Raw genomic sequence first — 21,162 nt, 5'->3', positions numbered from 1 at the left:
CCGTGTAACAAACCTCTCTTCAGACGGTTCCACACCTCTGAAGGCTGCGTGAGCCACGAAAAATTATGATTCAACCCATAGATTCTCAGGGAAAAAAGATTAATGGACGTCCTCATTAGCATACGTCAATATAGAGTTCAGCGACATCGGTACAAGATGGAAGTCGGGGACCCAAGCAAAACAATAAGAAATTTCATGCCTCCTTCAAAATAATTATCTTCTGTTATTGCAGAGCAGGAGTAACGATAGCATTCATGTGGCACCTCACGGCATTCAAATAAGATAATAATCTCACAAAAAAGTAAAAAAAATAAGACGCAAGGGAATACTCTATGGTTCAACTGTTTCACTTGCAATATAAAGTTCTAAACATGTGTTCGACACAGTTTCGGAGACATACCGTTCAACTGACACGCTTCTGAATTTATACATATAACATTGAAACTAAAAGAAAAAATTAACTTAACAGGATTCAAAAGGAAACATTTCTGCTAACTGTATCTCTTCGTCCCCTTCAATTTATCAATTTTGTCACACCCCCATCTCGACTTACTCCTATCTTTCCTCACCCTATTGACTCTAATGTCCACGTTTTAACTTAACTTCAATTTAACTTCAATCATGTACGAACACTGATCCTCTATAATATCTGCTATAATGGCAGTTGGTCTCAACACCGTCTCGAACCAATGACGCCACATTTGTATAAGCAACGGAGGGCCCCATTGGTGGACGACAGTGGTCGTGCTGGAATTTTTCATGAAAAGGTTTTGATGCTTGGACCTAATTTTAAACCCTAGCAAAAAGCATCTGCTGTTTGCATGATCAAAAATGTCGCACCGTAGAGCGCTGAAATCTCTATCGTATTCTTGATTGGCCTTTCATTAACAATATTTCATAACGATTCAAATTAATAAATGAGGAAAAAAGCTTCCAACCAAATAGATGAGAGGTTTTACAACACATCCAGCGGCTGTATCTAATCTACCCCAAGATTTGTGGTATACAGACGCACGCGGTCGAAGAAGGCATGCCGGCAGATGGGGCCTCACCCACTTCCAAGAACTCTTCCGCCTGCCACAAAGCGGCGCGCGCGTCGTAAATTTTCGGTCGCGCGACTTCACGGAAAAATAGGCGGTAAAAAAAGGAGTAAATGGATTACGAGCTAAAAAAGAAACAAAAAAACTCGAATGAGTGAATATAAGAAGGAATCTTGGTCTCGACTTTACTGTTCCGGGTAGGGAAGATGGACGAGGAAAAAACAAGTCAACCAGGAAAACCCCAAGTCTGGGGATGCATGAAAGGCAAATTAAAACGGGGGGCAGCGGCCATAAAAGCACAGACTCAAGAGAGAAGAACGGATGCGCAAAAACTGGTGAAGTTTTGATCGAGGAAAGCGACATGCCCTCGAGTCCATCATGTAACTTTTAGATGAATTCAGGAGCAGTACTTTTCTAACGAAGTTAGCCATATCTTACGGACGCCAAAATACTACGGAAGATCAGATCATATGTATAAAATAAGAGAGATAAGACTGCAGAACAGACAGCTTCAAAATGTCTTTTTTCCACGATCAATGAGAGGTTATAACGTCAGCGTTAAAACTCAAAATAGTTTAGATGACTTGTAGTGTAGCTTACTAACCTATGTAAAACTTAATGCATGTATCTTAATTTTATCATTATTTCTAACAGCATATAGTAGCATAATTTGTTAGTATGCGTGACGTTTTTGGACTAAGTGTGGTGCATGTGGGAGCCCAATTGCATGCTGGTGATTGATCACCCCCTGCCAAACACCCTAGAGTTTCTCGCAGGGTATTACATAGATGTAGATATGTAGATGTAACTCGGTGCTCCACGTTATTTCAGGTTGCTTGCCCTTAGTTCAAGTGGGTAAAAAACGATATAGTAAAACTTTACAAGGTTCTGGAAATACCATGATACAATTATCTTTGAAAAATAAAGAAAACTACCCAAATGGTCCGCATTATTACGATAAATCATGAATTAATTGCCGTATGTAACGATTTATTACACATATAATTAAGATAGTTTCACGATTTCACGGCCTCACGATTGAACATTACGAATAATTTACACACCCGATCTCAAACTCAGGTGAAGCCACATTAAAAATATTTTGACTTCATCTCTAGATAGCTACAAACCAGTCGATAATTGTCATTCTTCCCTCATACTATTAAGGATAGCAGCCTTGTCTAAATTAATAGGAATAAAAGCGTAACTCGCTAGGATGACTCATTGCACGTGCTTTTTTCCATAAGTTCTAACCTTGCACCAGCTGTAGGAATTACTAACCATTTGCAAGTTTTGTCTTATGAATATGCATGCATATTTTGCGTAATATTTCTATCAACGTGTGGTGTGCATGTAGCGGTCCTCTTGCATGCTGCATGTTGGTGATTGGTCATCACCTGACAAACACCCCAGAGGAGTCTCGCGGGGTATTATGTAGATGTATTTAAAGTAACCGGTTACAATCATTCCTTAGAAGAAAGAGACACCAGAGAGACATAATGAATTTCTTTGATGTCAATGACAACACTTTTGCAGACTCACATTTTTAGGACACGATAACAGGATTTATTCTTTCGTAAGCATTGGTATGGATTAGTTTTTCCTTCCTGGACGCCTGACCGTGAGTCACAGCGACAGCGCTGCATCCTAATGGGAAATTCGCCGGGCCCCCTCTGAGTCACTGTCTATGCCACCTTCTCCTCCCAACATTAGGCATTCCGACTCATCCGCGAATTCCGCCCAGCCGACTCCTAAAGGACCTATTTTCGACACCGACCACGAGACGACCTCCGAAGACAACGGACCTCGAGGAAGTCGACGAGAATTAAAAAAATGTTTGACACTATGAAAGGAAGTGGAGGACGTTAAACTTCTTACGAAAAAAATAAGAACATTTAACAGACTCCTTGAGGGCAAAGCAATGAATAGATTCTTAGACATATAAAATTTAAAGACGAGTTTTACTAAGACGATGAGAAAAAAATATCATTTGCGTAATGTCGTACTCTGCTGATAGCCCAGGCGAAGAGAGCATTCCACCAAAAAGAGAGACCTGCTTACAGCGGGAAACTTAAATATGGAAGTAAAGAAACGATTTATAAGAACCTAAATCTGGAGTATGATCCTATACGGGAGTGAGGCATGGGCAATGACCGCAGCGGAGAAAGCAAGGATAGAGGCCTTCGAAATGTGGTGCTACAGAAGAATGATGAAAATCAAATGGATCGACCGAGTTAGTAACGAGGAAGTCCTAAGAAGAGTAGGAGAGAAGAGAAGCCTCATGAAAACCTTAATAAGAAGACGGAACAACCTTGTAGGCCACATCCTGAGACATGATGGCCTGATGAAGACAATCGTCGAAGGACAAGTAGAAGGCAAGAATGGAAAAGGTAGACCTCGAACAAAATATATGGAACAAGTAAAGAGAGATGTGAAATAGAAGAAATACGTAGGCGTGAAAAGATTAGCTGATAGGAGAATAGAGTGGAGAGCTGCGTCAAACCAATCTTAGGATTGTCGACCAGTGATGATGATGAATGTCGTACTATAGAGGAAGAGATCACGTGTGGAAGATAATGGAAGTACTTCATAGAATAGGAAGATGAAATATATTTTTCCCAAGCATCAACTTAAATTAGTGAAAGAACAAAATTCATTATGTAGTCAAACTTGGAAAAACCATAGAAGAAATTGAAATAGAGATAAAAATTCAATTCATACACGGAAAGTTATCTTCAAATAAAATGTGCTGTATTCATACTATAATACTATATTCATATTGTTTTTTATTTCACCTTGAGATTGAAAAACACTGCCATGTATTATTCACTGCAAAATGCAAAATAAATAAAACCCGTAGAAAATGATGAATTTTGATTCCTACTAATTCCTTGATTCCTGCGCCATTAACCATTGGCAATGTCGTCTTAATCATGCTAGATAGGCGTCTCATTCACACATTGGGAAATAAAGCTGAGCCCAAAAATAAATAACTATGCAGCCAAAAGTATAAATGGTATTATTTAGACTTACAAGGTGGTTTCAAGAGAGTAGTACACATATACATGAATATCAACGAAATTCGAAATAAATACGGGAATGATTTTGCGTATAAACAATTTGTAGAATTTCTGAAAAAAGGTCCAGAGTGAAAAGTATAAATGGTATTATTTAGACTTACAGAGTGGTTTCAAGAGAGTAGTACACATATACATGAATATCAACGAAATGCGAAATAAATACGGTAATGATTTTGCGTATAAACAATTTGTAGAATTTCTGAAAAAAGGTCCAGAGCTCCCCCTGCCAAACACCCTAGAGGTGTCTCGCAGGGTATTTGTAGATGTAGATGAAAAATAGGAAAACATATTTTAAGGAAGGCCTAACCATTGATACGATATGAATAGCGTTAACAAGGGCAGACTTAATTCTTGGAAATCATTCTCTATCTTGATGCGTTTACCCTGTCACAATAAATGTCTTGAAAATACGATATCGACTGCAGTGTCACAGGAAGTGACTCATCCCCTGACCATCCCAGCAACGCCAATTATTTCAGAGCTGATGTCATGGAATGAGTTAAAGGAAAACGGTGGTAAAAATACCACCAGCTGCGATTAAGGGCTGGGTGACTAAATAAAATAAAACCACAATAGCCAAGATAACCAGTAGAAAAAAATCACGCATATTCTTTCAAATTTCGGCCTAAAATTAATGCTAATGTATGAGGGTGAAATGCGCATGTCCATGAGACAGCATCATTCGAGGAACCATTTGAATAGTATCGTGGAAGGGAGGGAAGCCCGCGAGAGAGAAATAGAATTAGAATCGTAGATTGAATGAATGCTAGATGTTACCGTGAATTGAAGAGGTAAGTTCTATTTGAGGAGGGGTAAAGCCGGGCGATTCGAAAAATGCTCCATGTAAACCTTAACCGCTAGAACACTTTTTGCTAGAATTTTGTAAATTTCGAACAACAAGGGAGAAAAATTAAGCAAGAAAGAAATAGATACCACTGTGTAGAAATAAAGGAAATTAATAAAACGAATTTGCCTGAACTGCTGACAAATAAATGGTATGTATGATCTTAGGTTTTTCCGGCGTATCAGCTGCAGAAAAGTTTCTCTGGTTTTCCACCGGTTGATGTCTTCAGTGTCTCCTAGGACATTGAAATCATCAACCGGTGGAAAACCCGAGAAACTTTTCTGCAAATAAATGGTATGCTTCCTTTTTTTCAGTTATTTGTAAATGTGAGCCTCGTAACCACCTCTCAAGGACTGCGCTCTGTCAGGAGAACTTATGAGAAACAAATCACTTTCTTCTGAGCCATAATAAGTGGACAGGGGATGAGATCACGTGGAAAAGACGAAAGTTGAGTGGCGAATACTTTTCCTGCCGCACCAAAACCCGAGTTTCCTTCACGACACTTTTATTCCTTCACTCGTTGCCATCGGCAATGAAACTAGATGGACGCCTTCAAGACCGAAACCGTCGAGTTCTCCTCATACTATTACGACCTCCTCTTCCTGTGCTATTCGGTGAGATTTCCAGCGTAGGGTCGTTCCGCGGAGCTTTTTTATGGCACACTCTCCCAAGCCTCCGCTCGTCAGCGGTAACGAGCGGAATTTTCGGGAAGATCAACGAACCACGTACTAAACACCGACAAGCATTCTGGGAGAGGAGGAATTGCGAAGTAGCGCAGACGGATTTGCGATGGCAGGGAAGTAAACACGATGGCCTCCAGTGATGTAATGAACTACGATTATTACAGAAGAGGATCCTCAAGTCGTCCTCTAAATATGTTGTCAACCATCGCGCATTTAAATGGGTTTACAAAAGTCGCCACTCGCGTCGCTGACGAAAAAATAAGTTTCACGGGGAAATAAAGTAAAATTAGGGTTTGTCAAACCGAAGTTCATGATGGTGTGATTCCTGATGATGTGATTTATGAAATTCATAACTCTTCTATTCTATTCCTCGCATTTGCGAAGATTAAGTTGCTAAACATAGGAAAAAATAGACCGCATTGCCATCATCACCGCGTCGCGGACATTTTTGAAAACTGATTAAAATGCGATTGAAGTGGCAACATATATAACCCTTCTATGGGATGGAATTGGGCCTCCTCTATGATGTCACCTTAAAATGAATATTCCCCGCTGAAGGAGACATGTCGTTATTGCCACAGAGCTCATTCAGCATAAGGGTGGCCCGAAATATTTTAATGAAAGTTACAAGTTCGGGTGCATTTTTGTGTAGCTTAATGAGTCAACAAACCACAGGAAAATTCAGCTCGATCGCAGGATATCCAATCCTTCAAATCGCGTACGATAATTTCCGCCATAATCGATCGAAAATTGCCAATTCTTGGGCCAATCTAACGTACTACCGCATAAGTTATTAACTGCTATCCTACAAAATGGTAAATTTTCCATATTATAGTCAGGGGTTAGGATTTCAGGAATTATATTCCACACTTAAATGAGCTTTAAGTAATAGCGATAATTTCTATATAATAATTTTAAACTTACTTATTACTATGCTAACATAATTATGAATTTTTATAATAGACTGTTTGAGACTTGTTGATGACGTGTGAAATGAATTCTAGGTCTGGGATTATGCGTTGAAGTTGAATGCAGTGTTTGCAGCTTATTAACGAAACAAAGAAACTATAACACAAAAAACAGTCTCCCAAGAGTACCAAAAAAGAAAACACACAATTCCTCTGGTTTGTAAGAAAAAAATAATTAGATAAATGCATTGGTAATATCGTGGTTTCTCGTCATCAGGTTAAATACTCAAAAACATCGAACAGCTTGCTCCGTTGAAATCACTAGACATCGCATTAAACAAGATGAAGAAAGAACAAACCATTTCAAATAATAATCATCATACAACATGAAGACAGTTGGAACAGCTTCAGCAGAAAATACAGAATCATATCCCATAAGATGATCATCTGGTCGAGATTAAAATAATCTAAGAGAAATCAACTAGGTTTTTCGATTCAATATGAAGCAATTTCACGAAGCGCATTTAAGTATAATAAAATATTTGACTTAGCCTATTAGCCTAGACTATTCCTTAGCCTAGACTATTTCTTGGTGGTGTAACTGGTAACACGACTCACCGGCAATCGGGAGATCCGGGTTCGAATCCCGGCTAAGTCAAATATTTTTTCAAGGCGAACTTCATCCTTTGGTGTATTTAACTTTGCACCCGTGCGCGTGACTGCGTACGAAGTCACTTGTTCCTGCAGTGCTTTGCATTTAAGTATCCGTCAAAATGCATACCTACGATTCCCCAGTTCCTTAAAACGGTGTTATTCACACGGGAAGGCACGCGTTGGCACGCGGCCATCGGAGAATGCAATCCGGGCGTGACACGGCGTGACGCCACGGCCCACTTTCGAGGCACGCGGAGTGACCGTGAACTTGAGGAGACAACGCCCCCTTGCAATAATTGGCCAATCGCCGCTCCAAGACCGAGCCGATTCCTCGCATCGCAACAATCACAGCGGGAAGATCATTGCAGCTGAACTCAATAACACAGAATGACCTCAAAGTAAATAGAAACAAATGCCTAAATATATAAATGTCTAACGTGTAACCGTCTCACAACAAAAAATATTTCTTTCATTTAATGCAATCAAATTATTTTACACAACAATTACAACACGTCTTTCAACAATTCTTATTAAATTTAAACAAAAATACCGAAATGTAGAAATGAATGACGTGTTACCGTCTTGCATGAATAATCAATTCTTTTAATTCGCACAACGGAATTATTTTTCATAAGAGTTACCCTATATCTCTTTCAATTATAATCCTCCCCTTCAATTTAAACAAAACTATGGCAACACAAAATACACAAGTTGGAAGTCTTCAAACGAAATTCCACCAATATGCTAAACGTGTCATGACGAAAGAGTAGTCAGACGTTACATATAAGAATGACTTCACCCCTAAGGAGAATTCTTAAGGTGGCTTCGCAATGACCATAATCTGAGACTAACATTGACACCCTAAAAACGGAATTATTAGGGGAAAATGAAAAATTAAATCAACAAGTACGACTTCTTAAACATATATTATAAAAAATGATTCTTATTATAAATAAAATATTAAATGATAAATTTTCAATTCGAAATAAAATTTCCAATTGAATAAACAACATGAAAAAAAACCCTAACGTATGATGGTATAGGAAAAACTGCCAACAAAAAGGATTTTTTGGCAGTGTTTCCTTTGGAGGATAGTTCACAGGGATCGCATTTTTAAGATTTCTTATAAATTCAACTCTACATCTACTCTTTCCACTCGTTCATCATACGATTCAAGATATAATAAATCATTCGAAACAGCAGTATTGGACTATCCAATACGGTCCTAAGAGACTACTGAATAAAAAAAACTATAAACGAACCTCATATGACAAACAATAAGATCAAGTAATAAGGTCAGACGCAAACAAAGTGGAACGGTAATAAAAGAAGAGGGGAGGGTTTCTCATATCTCATCCCAGGACGGTCATTCTGAAATCCTACGAGTAAATGGGAAGAACGGTAAATATCCGATGGATCTCAGCGGCCATGTCGAATAAATTACACCCCATTGTACGAAGGGAGGATGGTAACGGAATTCGGAGAGAGGAGAATCCGACTTTTCCCTCGTCAAAGAAATGACCGCAGAGACGCGGAATAGACCCGCCGCTAACGATTGACTGCACCGTTCGACGCGCGGAGGAATTAAGTAGGTAAATAATGTGGTTTATTTCAACTCCGCTGCTTGAAAGGCGGTGAATTTAATAATAATTGCCATGAGAAAAAATTCCCCTGGCCAGGGAATCGAAGTACGGCCAGTGCGTAAAAATAAAATAAAAACTGCCATGGTAAAAAAATTATCTGGATAGCGTAGTGATCTGTGCTCTGGAAAGCAATAGGTCATTGGTTCTATTCCCAGTCTAGGGGAATTTATGCTCATGTCAAACATATTACAATATATTCGAAGACAGACGAAGAGGTACAAAGCAAGAGGAGGTATTACTTTCAGAAACCAATTAGGGAGAAAAAAATAAAGATAAGTTACACGTGTCTTAGCATCTATTAGTTAATACAAGCTCTTTCCTACGGCGTAGTTCATTATCTCCACTCGGCCATCACATGAGCAAACGTTATTAATCGGTGGCTCATCTATGGTAAGCTGAAAGTGGAACGGAGCTGGTAATCAATCATACTCCACGCGTCACGTAGGTTATACATCGTGCTGAGAGCACGGAAATGAAAGAGGAAAAAGTGACGAATGGCTTTCTCGGCAAAAGATACGAGAATTAGACGCAGGCAAAACTGAGCGATTTCACTGAACACCTACCGATGGACCGTGTGCAGCAACTTGCGGCAATGATCCACCAATGAAGTAATAACTGATTGGCAAAGATAGCGTAGAATCAATATTTATGCATCGCATGATACATCCTCATTTTCAACGCTCGCGTCGAAATGCTTTCTTAGAGTTAAACAACTTTTATGTTATTTACAAGGCATTAAAATTTACGATACTTAACTTGCTTGATTACCCTCACAGATGATGTGGATCAACAATCACTCTCATAGGCAGAAAACCGATCTGCACAGATGAATTGAGTACTTGTGATTTTATAACACCTCCGGGATAAAGAACAATGCAGCTTCGCTGTCCTTTCGATTAACTAAATAGGAGACCGTAATCGTTAAAGCTTAACCCATGAAAAGCTAACGTGCCCATTCATGCCCTATTTGTGCGTTCAATTCAAATTTAAGTATTGCAACTAGAACCTCATGAAAAATATAAGAACTGGGAAGTTAAGGGGTTAAATTCTATGGTATCCGCGTTAACACGGTAGAAATAAAACTTTGAAGGATTATCTTCATTAGAAATAACGAAAACGTACATAAAAAGTGCCTATCATGCTACGTAATAAAACCTAAAATATAGAAAACAAAGGTAACAAAAAACTGAAAAAAATGTAGTCCCAACTAAAGCGGGAAGGTTTTGAACAACTTTAGCTGTCAAACGCGAGAGTTTCTAACAATAAGTTAAAATCATTGTTGATCACAACTTATAAATCGAATCAGTCATGAAATATCAATATTGCTCATCAATCACGAAATTGATTTTAGGGGATTGAAGAGATACTAGCAAAACTAATGCTATTTCATATTTGCAAAGAAGCTAAGTGTTCTCCCCTTTAATGATTACCGAACCACCCACCCGCATCCTTGGCAAAAACGGCTTTGTTGCCAACATCAGGAGGTAACAGTGACGAGGATTAGCATGCATCAGAGATAACAAAGCAGCGTTAATATGGAGTATATTAGTTCATTCTTCATACGTTAACATAGTTCCTAATTTCTAATTTCATATGAAAATTAATTAAAAACGGTAATATACGCTGACTTCATACTAATAATCGCATGTTTATGTGTATTTACGAAACAACACGTAAGATCGTGTAACGTTAACTTTCTAGCCATGCCCATATCAGCAACTTCCCGGGGCAGTGTTCCTAGCTTGAGATAAAGTTTACCCGGCAACACAAAGACGATACGACAGCAATGATTATCCTAGCGTTAACATCGCGACGTCTTTACAGATCTGTACACACTCCCATGTCGAGCGTTCAACTTATAAATAATTCCAAATGGTACTTACAGTCTGGACGATGATTCCGATGACGAGTCGTCGCCTTCAATGCGGTAGATCTTGCCGTACATGACGTATTCGAAGCTGTCCGCTCGAGAACCCTCAGATTCTACGGGGTTCCATTCTCCGCCGTCAGGGTAGCCATCTTCGCGAAGGGTCGTCGCGAGCACAAGTCGAAACTTGTCACCTGAGGAAAAAGGTAAATATACGTGAGTGTTATGGCTTATACTTCATCAGTTTCGTTATTCCGCACCTTTCATGCTTACAACCAGGAATGGCAATAGAAACTAAGCGAAAGTCAAAACAAGTAAAATTTCAATAGTTTCGTTCGCGGGAGCGAAATGTAGAAACGAAACGTAATTGATTTAAACCCGGAGAGCCTCTACCATGCACCCGGAGAGTCTGTACCATGGCCCTAAGGACCATGGTCTGTACACCGAAGTTGGCGCACGGGCCCACGAAGTACCTGATCCGCGAGCAAAGGAGGGGAGGTGAGGACCGACAAAAAAACTGTATGAGACCGACATAGGTAGCTGGCGGGTCCGTTCGTCCGTCCCTTTCCTCCCCCCGACGAGGGCAACTATCACCTCAAATAGAATTACTAACTTTTTTCCCTTTCTCATAATATCTCAATCTAAATAGCATATTTGTAAAGTACCATAAAAGCTAACAATAAGAAGAATGATATAAAACAAAACACAGTATAACGGCCAAAAAATAACTTTCGACCATTTCGTTAATTAAGATCGGAGCATTGAGTTCAGAGAGTGCTTCACCTTCGAACGGTTTAGTTTCGACCCACAGACCGAGTACGAAGAATGGTTGAATAGTAGAGGTTCGACCTACTGCCATTAGAAGCATGGGGCACTCATATTTTTACCACTAACAGAAGAACGGTGAACGCAAACTGGCCATTCGATTTTTAAGCTCAATGTTTTAACCTATCTACACGTATGAATAACGCAATGGGTCGACACTATTCCCTCTTACCTTCCTCCACTCAACTTCTGGTGTGAAACTTAACTATGAGCAGCGGAGTTTCGATTAATTTAGTTTCTTTCCCGGGAGTAAACTTTCGTCTCGGGTCGAAGCTATACCTTTCGGTGACTTTAATTTCGTGCGGGAACGAAACTAAACAGCATATGGTAGTATAATTTGTTAGTATAGGTGACGTTTTCTGGACCGTGTGATGTGCATGTGGGAGTCCAATTGCATGCTGCGTGCTGGTGATTGATCACTCCCTGCAAAACACCCCAAAGGTGGTTCGCAGGGTATTATGTAGATGTAGATGTAAACCCAGTACTCGTATTTTCGTATCCCTCCGGTTGAAAACGAAACATTTTCGTGTCGCTTCACTTGCCATCCCTGCTAACAACAGTTAACGCAGACATGTAATAATGATTAAATGAAAATTGTATTTTATTCCAAAAATTTTTTATTGGTATGACTATTTCGATGCAGCGGCGTCATCATCAGATGTAAATGTATCTGGTGTCATCCTTTTGTATCTGATGTAGAGGTCGCTGCGAAGAAACTAGTCATACCATTTTTAAAAAATGGTGGAATAAAACCAAGTTTTTTCATAATTTTATTATTAAAATGAATTTCCACAAAGTTCAACCGGAGACGATAGAGATAGGTAATAATAGCGGGCGTCACAGGGTGGAAATCCTTAATCGTAAGAATCGAAGGATTAAAAACTTTTGTTTTCAACACATGGTGATTCATTTTTTCCGACCACGGTTTCGTTGCATTGTAACATTTTCAAGTTGTGTATGAAAATGTTACGCAGTAAGGTCACCTTGGAAAAGTTGCGCTGTAATATATATAGCCATAACTTACGAACGCCAAAATACTGCGGAAGATCAGATAATGTAAATAAAATAAGAGAGATAGATTGTAGAACTGAAAGACTCATAATGTCTTTTTTTCCACGATCAATAAGAGATTAGGTATAACGGCAGCATTAGAACTCAAAATAGTTTAGATGAATTGTAGTGTAGCCTACTAACGTATGTATAACTTAATGCATGTTTCTGAATTTTATTATTATTTATAACAGCACGTGGTAGCATAATTTGTTAGTATGCATGACTTTTTTTGGACCGTGTGGTGTACATTTGAGAGTCCAATTGCATGCTGCATGTTGGTGTTTGATCACCCCCTGCCAAACACTCTGGAGGTGGCCCGTAGGGTATAATGTAGATGTAACGAAACCATTGTCGGGAAAAATAAATCATCATTTGAAAAAAGCAAAGTTTTTATTCCTTTAACTTTTACCAGTCAACGCACAAATTATGTATAAACACTCGAATTTGGATAAAAATTACTAAATAAAGAAAAAGAATACAGGGATATCGTTTACACAAAAAAACATCAATTTAATACTTCGCAGAAAAACATCATGACATTAGTAAGCGCGAGAAGCGAAATTAAGTCACTTTCACGAAATTTTCGTAATAACAAGACCTCGCCGTAGATGAATTCGCTTTACCAAGTGATAAGATATATGGTAGTAGTTCTAATTAATCCAACCCTACACCACGCCACTCCGATTAAGTGAAATTACGCAAGTAGTGAAGTGCTTTGTATCACCACTGTAGAGTCTCAAAGGCAAAAGTACATATTTATCTCTGTAATGCTTGTATTAATCACCAAACGCACGCTGACCTCTGGGAATAAAGGTCATCAAACTTGGGTCACGGCGCCTTTTCACTGAGTGAACGAAATGTAAACACATACGAAACAGAATTCAAACCGAAGGACGGTATTATGAGAAAGGGTAAAAGAGGAAATATAACATAGACATGATTCATGAAGACATTTACTATGTTTTCAGTGAAATAATTGTCGTGACAAGGAAAGATGCACTTCCGAACATAAAATTCAAATGTTTGACATGCACATTATTTATCAGTACTGAATACGATAAAATCGGTGACGCAAAAGTAAGAGACAAAGGATAATAAATATCTAACCTCTAAGATAATGACAAGGGATTCATTCACAAAAGCTAGTAAACAACACTCGGTAGTTATAACTGTCGTCATACTAAAATTACACAAACGTTTCAAACACATGAGGAAGCGTAGAAAAATGGAGATGCTCATGAGAAACAGTTCTGAATCAAGTAATTGTAGTGCATGAGTAAAATATCCACGATTTCTATAAGTGCATTACAGCAATTGATCGCTAATTTAACAAGATACAAATGACTTATAACCACGAACTACATATATACAACGCGGATTTTACTTCTTCAGAGAAAATAAATGACAGAAAATAGGAAGTATACGTGAATGCGTGGATGGGGGGATATTTAATATTAGGACAAGGGATCCAACGGTTGGAGTTTAACTGTATTCCTTCTTATACTTACGCTTTAAATAGTAGTTATTTAAGCCTCACCCGTTGTATTAAGGAAGAGTTATTTTTATCAACTCTTTCGTACATACATACAAAAAGAGCTCTTTTTTTTGCGAACACGATAATCAATTCCAGTTTTCAAGGGCGATTACGACACCAAACGGGAACTCTCTTATCAAGGACACTAAACACCCGGAAAAAAGCCACGGGGAACCAGTTTACCAATCACATCTTAGCCGTGGGCAGGAACATGAATATGGGTAGTAACAAGAACAGATATATAATAGTAAGACGAAGGAAATGGCAGAAGCACATGTGGCCATTAATTTCTCACTGGTTAAATGCAATGCCGGGCATAGGCGTTCCGAAGGAATTACATACCATTCACCTCGGGTAGGAAGCTTTTTGATCATATTAACTAATGAAAAGACAAATGATAATGATAATACCAATAAAATAAGATTCGCACAGAAAACTTCAAGTTACTACTGCCAATATGACGGAACTGTTCAATCACGTAATGGTGAATCGAAAGAAATTTTCCTATTTTGAAACAGCTTACAAATCACTAATTCAACTTTTAAAAACTTTATTAACAACATTGGGATTAATTTCTGCGTTTCATACAAATATAAATAGACCAAATAAAATTATGTTAATACTGTCGACGTAATAGAACTATTTCATCACATACTACTGAATAGACAGCAAATTTCCTTTTGTGGAACAATATAAGAATCACTTATTAAATATTCATATACCCACTTTATAAAACACATTGGAATAAATCCATGATATCCATGCAAAATAAAAAGAACTTACATTCTAATGCTACGCTACAATACAAGGGAAAAGTTTGATACCTATAGATCCTTATTCCCCGGACGTTCGTACTGCACATTTAGGTATTTAAAAAACAAAATATTTAGCATTTTTGGCTAAGGATATTCCGCGGAGAAAATTTATGATATCCGCGCATACATGATTCATCATTAAGATACTCCAATAACACTGTGCACAATCTTTCGGTCAAAACAAAGTGAAACACAACTTTAAATAGGTAAAAACTTAATTATCCCCACAACTTAAAAAACAGAAAGTATACACCAAGACTACTACATACTATGCTTTTTAACCTGATATTGTAACAGGCTTATTAACCTTTCAGGGGAGTAAAGGTTGACACTCAATATTAATATCTAAACCTAATCAGCATCCACGCTTTATTCCCGAGTGATGGAAAGGCTTTTTTTTACTTTTTAATGCATTTTGTACTGTTTTTGAAATAAGCTTGTTTTTTGGCTTGTTTTTTAATTTTAACTTTGTACTTTTTAGTAGTGAATCGTGTAATTGATTAACCCAGAACTGTTGAATAAATTTCTGGTCAAAAATTAAATTTAAATCTATTGCCATCTATTGAAAATTTTAAAACAATATTTCTAAATGGATATTTAGTTAAATAATTAGAGCAAAATGGAACAAAATGTCAAATTTCTGAATGTTGGAAATCGTGTTGTCTTCAGAAGGAAGCAAATTTGCAAAATTTCAAGCCGAACCGACAATAGGATGTGGTTTCAAAATCAGTTACAAGATTCCTGATTCCAAGATACCGTGTGATGTGCATGTGGAAATACTCCTAAATGCCGCATACAGGTGATTGATCACCATCTGCGAAACATCCTATTGGTGGCTCGTAGTGTATTATGCAGATGTAGATAGATCAACGTGATTCGTACGGCGGATAAGGTCACGGTTACAAATTAGGCGAAGACTGCCAATATAATTTACATATGTACTTAAATATAATAATTTCCTATGTTTAAATAAAATATTCTAAAATATATAAATAAAATAATAACTAATTATCGGCCTCCGATAAAACCTCCGATCTCTTAATTACAGTAACAGTACCTGCCAGCCTAAGGAAGAGACCGAAGTTGCAAAGTTGGCAGCCCTGGCGGCTGAGGACACAGTTCCCTGAGCACTCTTGAGCAACGAAAGAGGTGGATGGTGGGCGCGAGGATATGAAACGTTGACGCGGTGGGGAGGCGCAGGGGGAGGGGGGAACTGCATATCATGCTCGGGGATTACGTCACCGAGAAACGGCAGAATGAGGAGAAAGGTGAGAGGAGGAGGGGAGGCGAATATAGAAAGATTTGTGCCAGGAAGAGAGGGGTGAGGGAAGCTTCGATTCGCCAACGGAGAAGTGGGTGGGGAAATAAGGGCGTCCAGGAAGGGGAGATGTATAAATGGTAGGGTGAGGGAGGAACTTGAACATGACCTTGAGGTAGCTTTGAAAAGCAAGCTGCGGAGCGAACACACGCGTACACATGGACGATCACACGAATGCACATGCTCACAAATGAATCCGCTGCTGGATGTACTATATAAAAAGAACAATGCGGCACCAGAGTGCAATCCACAGAGTTGAAGAGAAAAAACTAGAATAAAAAAACGATGTAAATTTTTGCAGGGAATCGTATCTGTGCGTCATGAGGCCGGGACAGAAAGTATCTAGGAAGAAGGGACTAGACTTGAGCCCGCGGAAGTGAAAAATGAAAAACTCATGCTTCATTTAATTTCCTTTTTAATATTTATCGAAACAAGACTATGTTGATAGCATGTGGGACCCTTACGAAGTAGGGCTGATAGCAGAAATCAATAGAATACGGCGCAGAGAATGCACATTAAAGATGAGTTGCTATGGCAAAAAAGTATACATTCGGCGAGTTAGGATAGGAATATTTACAAAGCAAATAACAAAATATAGGCTAAACTTACATGGTAAATTCGGAAAATTTTTTTCTTAGACGAAGCGAAACATATCCTTCGTTTACCGTCGTATTAAGGTTGACGTGATTACGAAAAGAAAATTAATGAAATGTACTGCAAAACATAGATTTGAAATGTCTATCTTTACTCATACTATTGAGGATATCAACTCTGTCTCGATTAATAGAGTTAATGACGTCACTCGCTAGGTCAACTCATTTCATGCTTTTATTTTTTCCGTTGTTCTTATCTTGCACGTCATTGCTATAGGAATTACTAACCGTTGGCAAGTTAATCCATTTCATCAATATGCACGTATTTATTGTCATTATTGGTAATATCTTATGATCGTGTGGGGTGCATGTCTTACATGCTGCATGTAGGTGATCGATCATTCCCTGCAAAACACCCTAGAGGTACATGCGTAGTTTTCCGCCGCGTTGTCTAGATGATGTCTCCATTTTTCTGGGTTTCACCGCGTGGATTTTCTTTGTGACGACAGTTTCTCCGGTATTCCAATCGGAGTCTTCAGGTCCCGACATCGACCTGAAGACGCCGGTTGGAATACCGGAGAAACTGTCGTCACAAAGAAAATCCACGCGGTGAAACCCAGAAAAATGGAGACATCACCCTAGAGGTAGCTTGCAGGGTATTATATCGATAGATAAGACCGGCGCAGAATTTATTTAGAAAGAAGGGACTACACTTTAGCCCGGGGAAGTAAAAATAAAAATACCCACGTTTGGTTTAATTCTCTTTTTTAACGTTTCACGAAACAAGAAAGTGGAAGGGGAGGCAACTTCCATTCTGGACACATATCCAGGTCTCGGTTCCCCTTTCACCGAGAGCTCGGTCGGAAATAAATAAACGCCGACCGGCGCGCACACTTAGACTAATGGTTTTTCCTTTCCCTTTGCAGCGTGGATTATAAAAAAAAGAAGGGAAAAAATTCGCGAGGGAATAATTTATTCATTTGTTTCAGGCCCGCGCTTCGTGCCCACTTTTTAGACATCACTGTACGTTTTCGCGGAAAATTTCGCAATGCAGTTTCACTGCAACGAAATGCTGGCGTGCATCCTTGCCCGTGTATAGCTCAGCTGGCATTATGCGTCATTGAAAAGGTGAATTTTATGAGGGTAAGGAGAGATGCATAAATCACTCAAGATATACACATATCCAAAAGCTGGTGGGAAAATATATAGATTGGTGGATTCTTTAATTGTACAATATGATTTTTATGACTCTTCCAATAACATTTCCCGGCAAAAATTGGGACAAAAACTTCTACGAGGAAGAAGGCAGGGAAGGTGTGGATTTTTAGAATCTAATAAAAAAAACTCCCAGTCTAAATGTGAAATTTGAGGTGAGATTAAAGCTTACCGCATGCAAAATATGGGTGCCTAACAATGCAAAATATACTGCTAAAAGCATATAAAGCAATGTCAAATGAATATTCTAGGCCTGAGCTCTCAACTTCAACTAATTCTTAAAAAAAAATTTGTGATACCCTAAGTATAAAAACATTTGTGATACCCTAAGTCTACGATTTAACTTATGCTGATAGAATAAGTTAATCCGTAGACTTAGGATATCACAAATGTTTTAAGTTAAACCGTAAGTTAAACAATTTTTAGCATTTCGGTAAGACGGACTAGGATTTCAATAGCAGATGCTTTCAATATTTTGGGAAAATTCTCTATATATACTTACATATGCAAACGAGAAAAAATTATCGTGCTAAACAGTAGGTTTAAAAGCATTAATTCTGGACACCTTTTCACAGATACGTGACTATTTCCCTAAAATATTAATGGCCACAATGCTAATAACTGCATGAGGTCAATTATGCACGGTATAAATGTATTTAAATAGAAATAAATACTATTTTTTTACTCCAAGATGTTGGAATTTCTATCCCCAAATCATCAAGGCAAAGAATTCAAAGGCATCAAAAATCCCCTAAACACCAGACAAATATTTATAGAAGATTTTGGTATTTTATGCATGACAAATCGAGCTTAGAGGCGTATATACCACGCTCACGAGTGTGGAGTCAATTATGAAAGCCTTGCATAAAAGAGCGATAGGTTTCTAATAATCATTAGTTGTTCTTTTTTGACATCAATCTCTTATTTAATGTTTTTTTTTTCAAATATTTAGATGATCCACGAAGTCAATATTTTATTGGCGATAGTGCAATGATATAACGTAGATTTACTAGCGTTACAAAGCTACAAAGAAATTTTATCTAAACATTTAAGAGGACTACATATGTGAAATAAAACGAGAAGCGTAAAATAGTTGAAGCAACGAATGGGAAATGGAAGACTACGGAAAGAAATTTTGCAGTGGAACCTAGGCGGGAGACGAATGACAGGCGGGCCAGGGGAATGCCGGTGAAGTGGGATACAGCAAGAAACGGCTGAAATAGGATTAGATTAAGAGCTGTGGAAAGATCAGGAGGCATGAGAAATGAGTATCAGAGGACGTAGAAAGCCAAAAACGATACCATATGCCACGAATATTACAGAAGAGGATCCTCAAGTCGGCCTCTAAATGCGTTGTCAACCACCGCGCATTTAAATGGGTTTTCAAATGTCGCCACTCGCGTCGCTGACGGTCGAAGTGATCCTAGTTTCACGGGGGAATAAGGTATAATCTGGGGTGTCAACCGATATTTAAATCATGATGATGTTATTCATCAAATGCATGACTTTTCAATTCCATTCCTCGCAATTACAAACATTATACTGTAAAATATTCGAAAAAAGTGGATCACCTTGCACTCATCACCGCGACGCGGACATTTTTGAAAACTGATTAAAATGCGACCGAAGTTACAACAGAAATCAGCCTTTATGGGATGGAATTGGGCCTCCTCCATGGAGTCCCCTTGCTATATGCATATGAAGCGCATTATATAAGCATACACACGGCTGGTGTCATTACACCCCCTGCCACACGCCTTTTTAGGCAGCTTGCGGGGTGGTAGATGTAGATCAGATGAAGTTAGGCTATCATTTTCGTCTTGGAATGATTGTGGAGACTGGATCTAGCGAACTTTGGTGATTTCCCATTTCTCAACGACCGATTTCCTGGATACGCACATTTGAATGATAGGTTACACTCTATTTCAAGAGGGATTGCGATCCAAGAGTGAGTCATTGGCTATTTTCACTTTCTCCTCTTGGCAGTGAAATATTTTGACGCAAACGAAACCTACGGTCTGGAAAATTTTACGAAATGATCTATGAAACCAGGCAAATATTTTTAACTCAGGTCCGTGCACTTTGCCAAGGATCCATACTGTATGTGGACCATATAGAGGAGTGACGATGGAACTCAAAAAATGTCGAAGAATGAAATTTTAGAGCTAGAGAACATCTCGCAGAAAGGGCTACGGAAATACTGTATCTAGGGGGCACCAGATGCCTCGATTTTAGAGAAGGATGCAGGGCCAAGAAAGAAATTATCAGCAGAATAGCCCAGGCGAAGAGAGCATTCCACCAAAAGAGAGACCTGCTTACAGCGGGAAACTTAAATATGGATGTAAAGAAACAATTTATAAGAACCTACATCTGGAGTATGCTCCTACACGGAAGTGAGGCATGGACAATGACCGCAGCGGAGAAAGCAAGGATAGAGGCCTTTGAAATGTGGTGCTACAGAAGAATGATGAAAATCAAATGGATCGACCGAGTTAGTAACGAGGAAGTCCTAAGAAGGGTAGGAGAGAAGAGAAGCCTCATGAAAACCTTAATAATAAGACGGAACAACCTTATAGGCCATATCTTGAGACATGATGGCCTGATGAAGACAATCGTCGAAGGAAAGGTGGAAGGCAAGAATGGAAAAGGAAGACCTCGAACAAAATATATGGAACAAGTATAGAGAGATGTGAAATAGAAGAAATACGTAGGAGTGAAAAGATTAGCTGATAGGAGAAGAGAGTGGAGAGCTGCGTCAAACCAATCTTAGGATTGTTGACCAGTGATGATGATGATGATGATGATGATGCAGGGCCACATTATATGATAGGTATCCAAAGTTAACGCGCTCCTTGTGTGTGAAGGAATTTAATCAGAAATAAAACCATACGAAAATATACCATTGAAACGTTCATTAAATAAAAGCTCTTAACAAAGGGGAAACGACAGCGGACACGAATACTGAACATTTGATTTAATAAAATAGGTTCTTGCGGAAGTCAAGGTTATAGTTTCATGGCAATTTCCATGAATAATTATTGCACGCTGTATCTAATTTACGGTGTGCTTTAATGGAACACGACATATGCA

The 21,162-nt window shown here is 38.7% G+C and overlaps 1 protein-coding gene across 3 annotated transcripts in view; it reads right to left on the bottom strand.

Moving 5' to 3' along the window:
• The window catches only part of LOC124168477 (DNA-directed RNA polymerases I, II, and III subunit RPABC3), a 595,544-nt gene that overhangs the window by 112,201 nt on the left and 462,181 nt on the right, over positions 1-21,162 (bottom strand). For all 3 annotated transcript variants that reach the window (XM_046546753.1, XM_046546754.1, XM_046546755.1), the window contains one exon: positions 10,736-10,913. In XM_046546753.1, coding sequence (XP_046402709.1) covers positions 10,736-10,913 — 178 coding nt within the window. The remainder of the gene's footprint in view (positions 1-10,735; positions 10,914-21,162) is intronic.

Source organism: Ischnura elegans, chromosome 11 (assembly GCF_921293095.1).
Source record: "Ischnura elegans chromosome 11, ioIscEleg1.1, whole genome shotgun sequence".
Taxonomy (NCBI): domain Eukaryota; kingdom Metazoa; phylum Arthropoda; class Insecta; order Odonata; family Coenagrionidae; genus Ischnura; species Ischnura elegans.
Note: the sequence above shows the minus strand (reverse complement) of the source record. Positions and strands in the feature narration are given on the sequence as shown.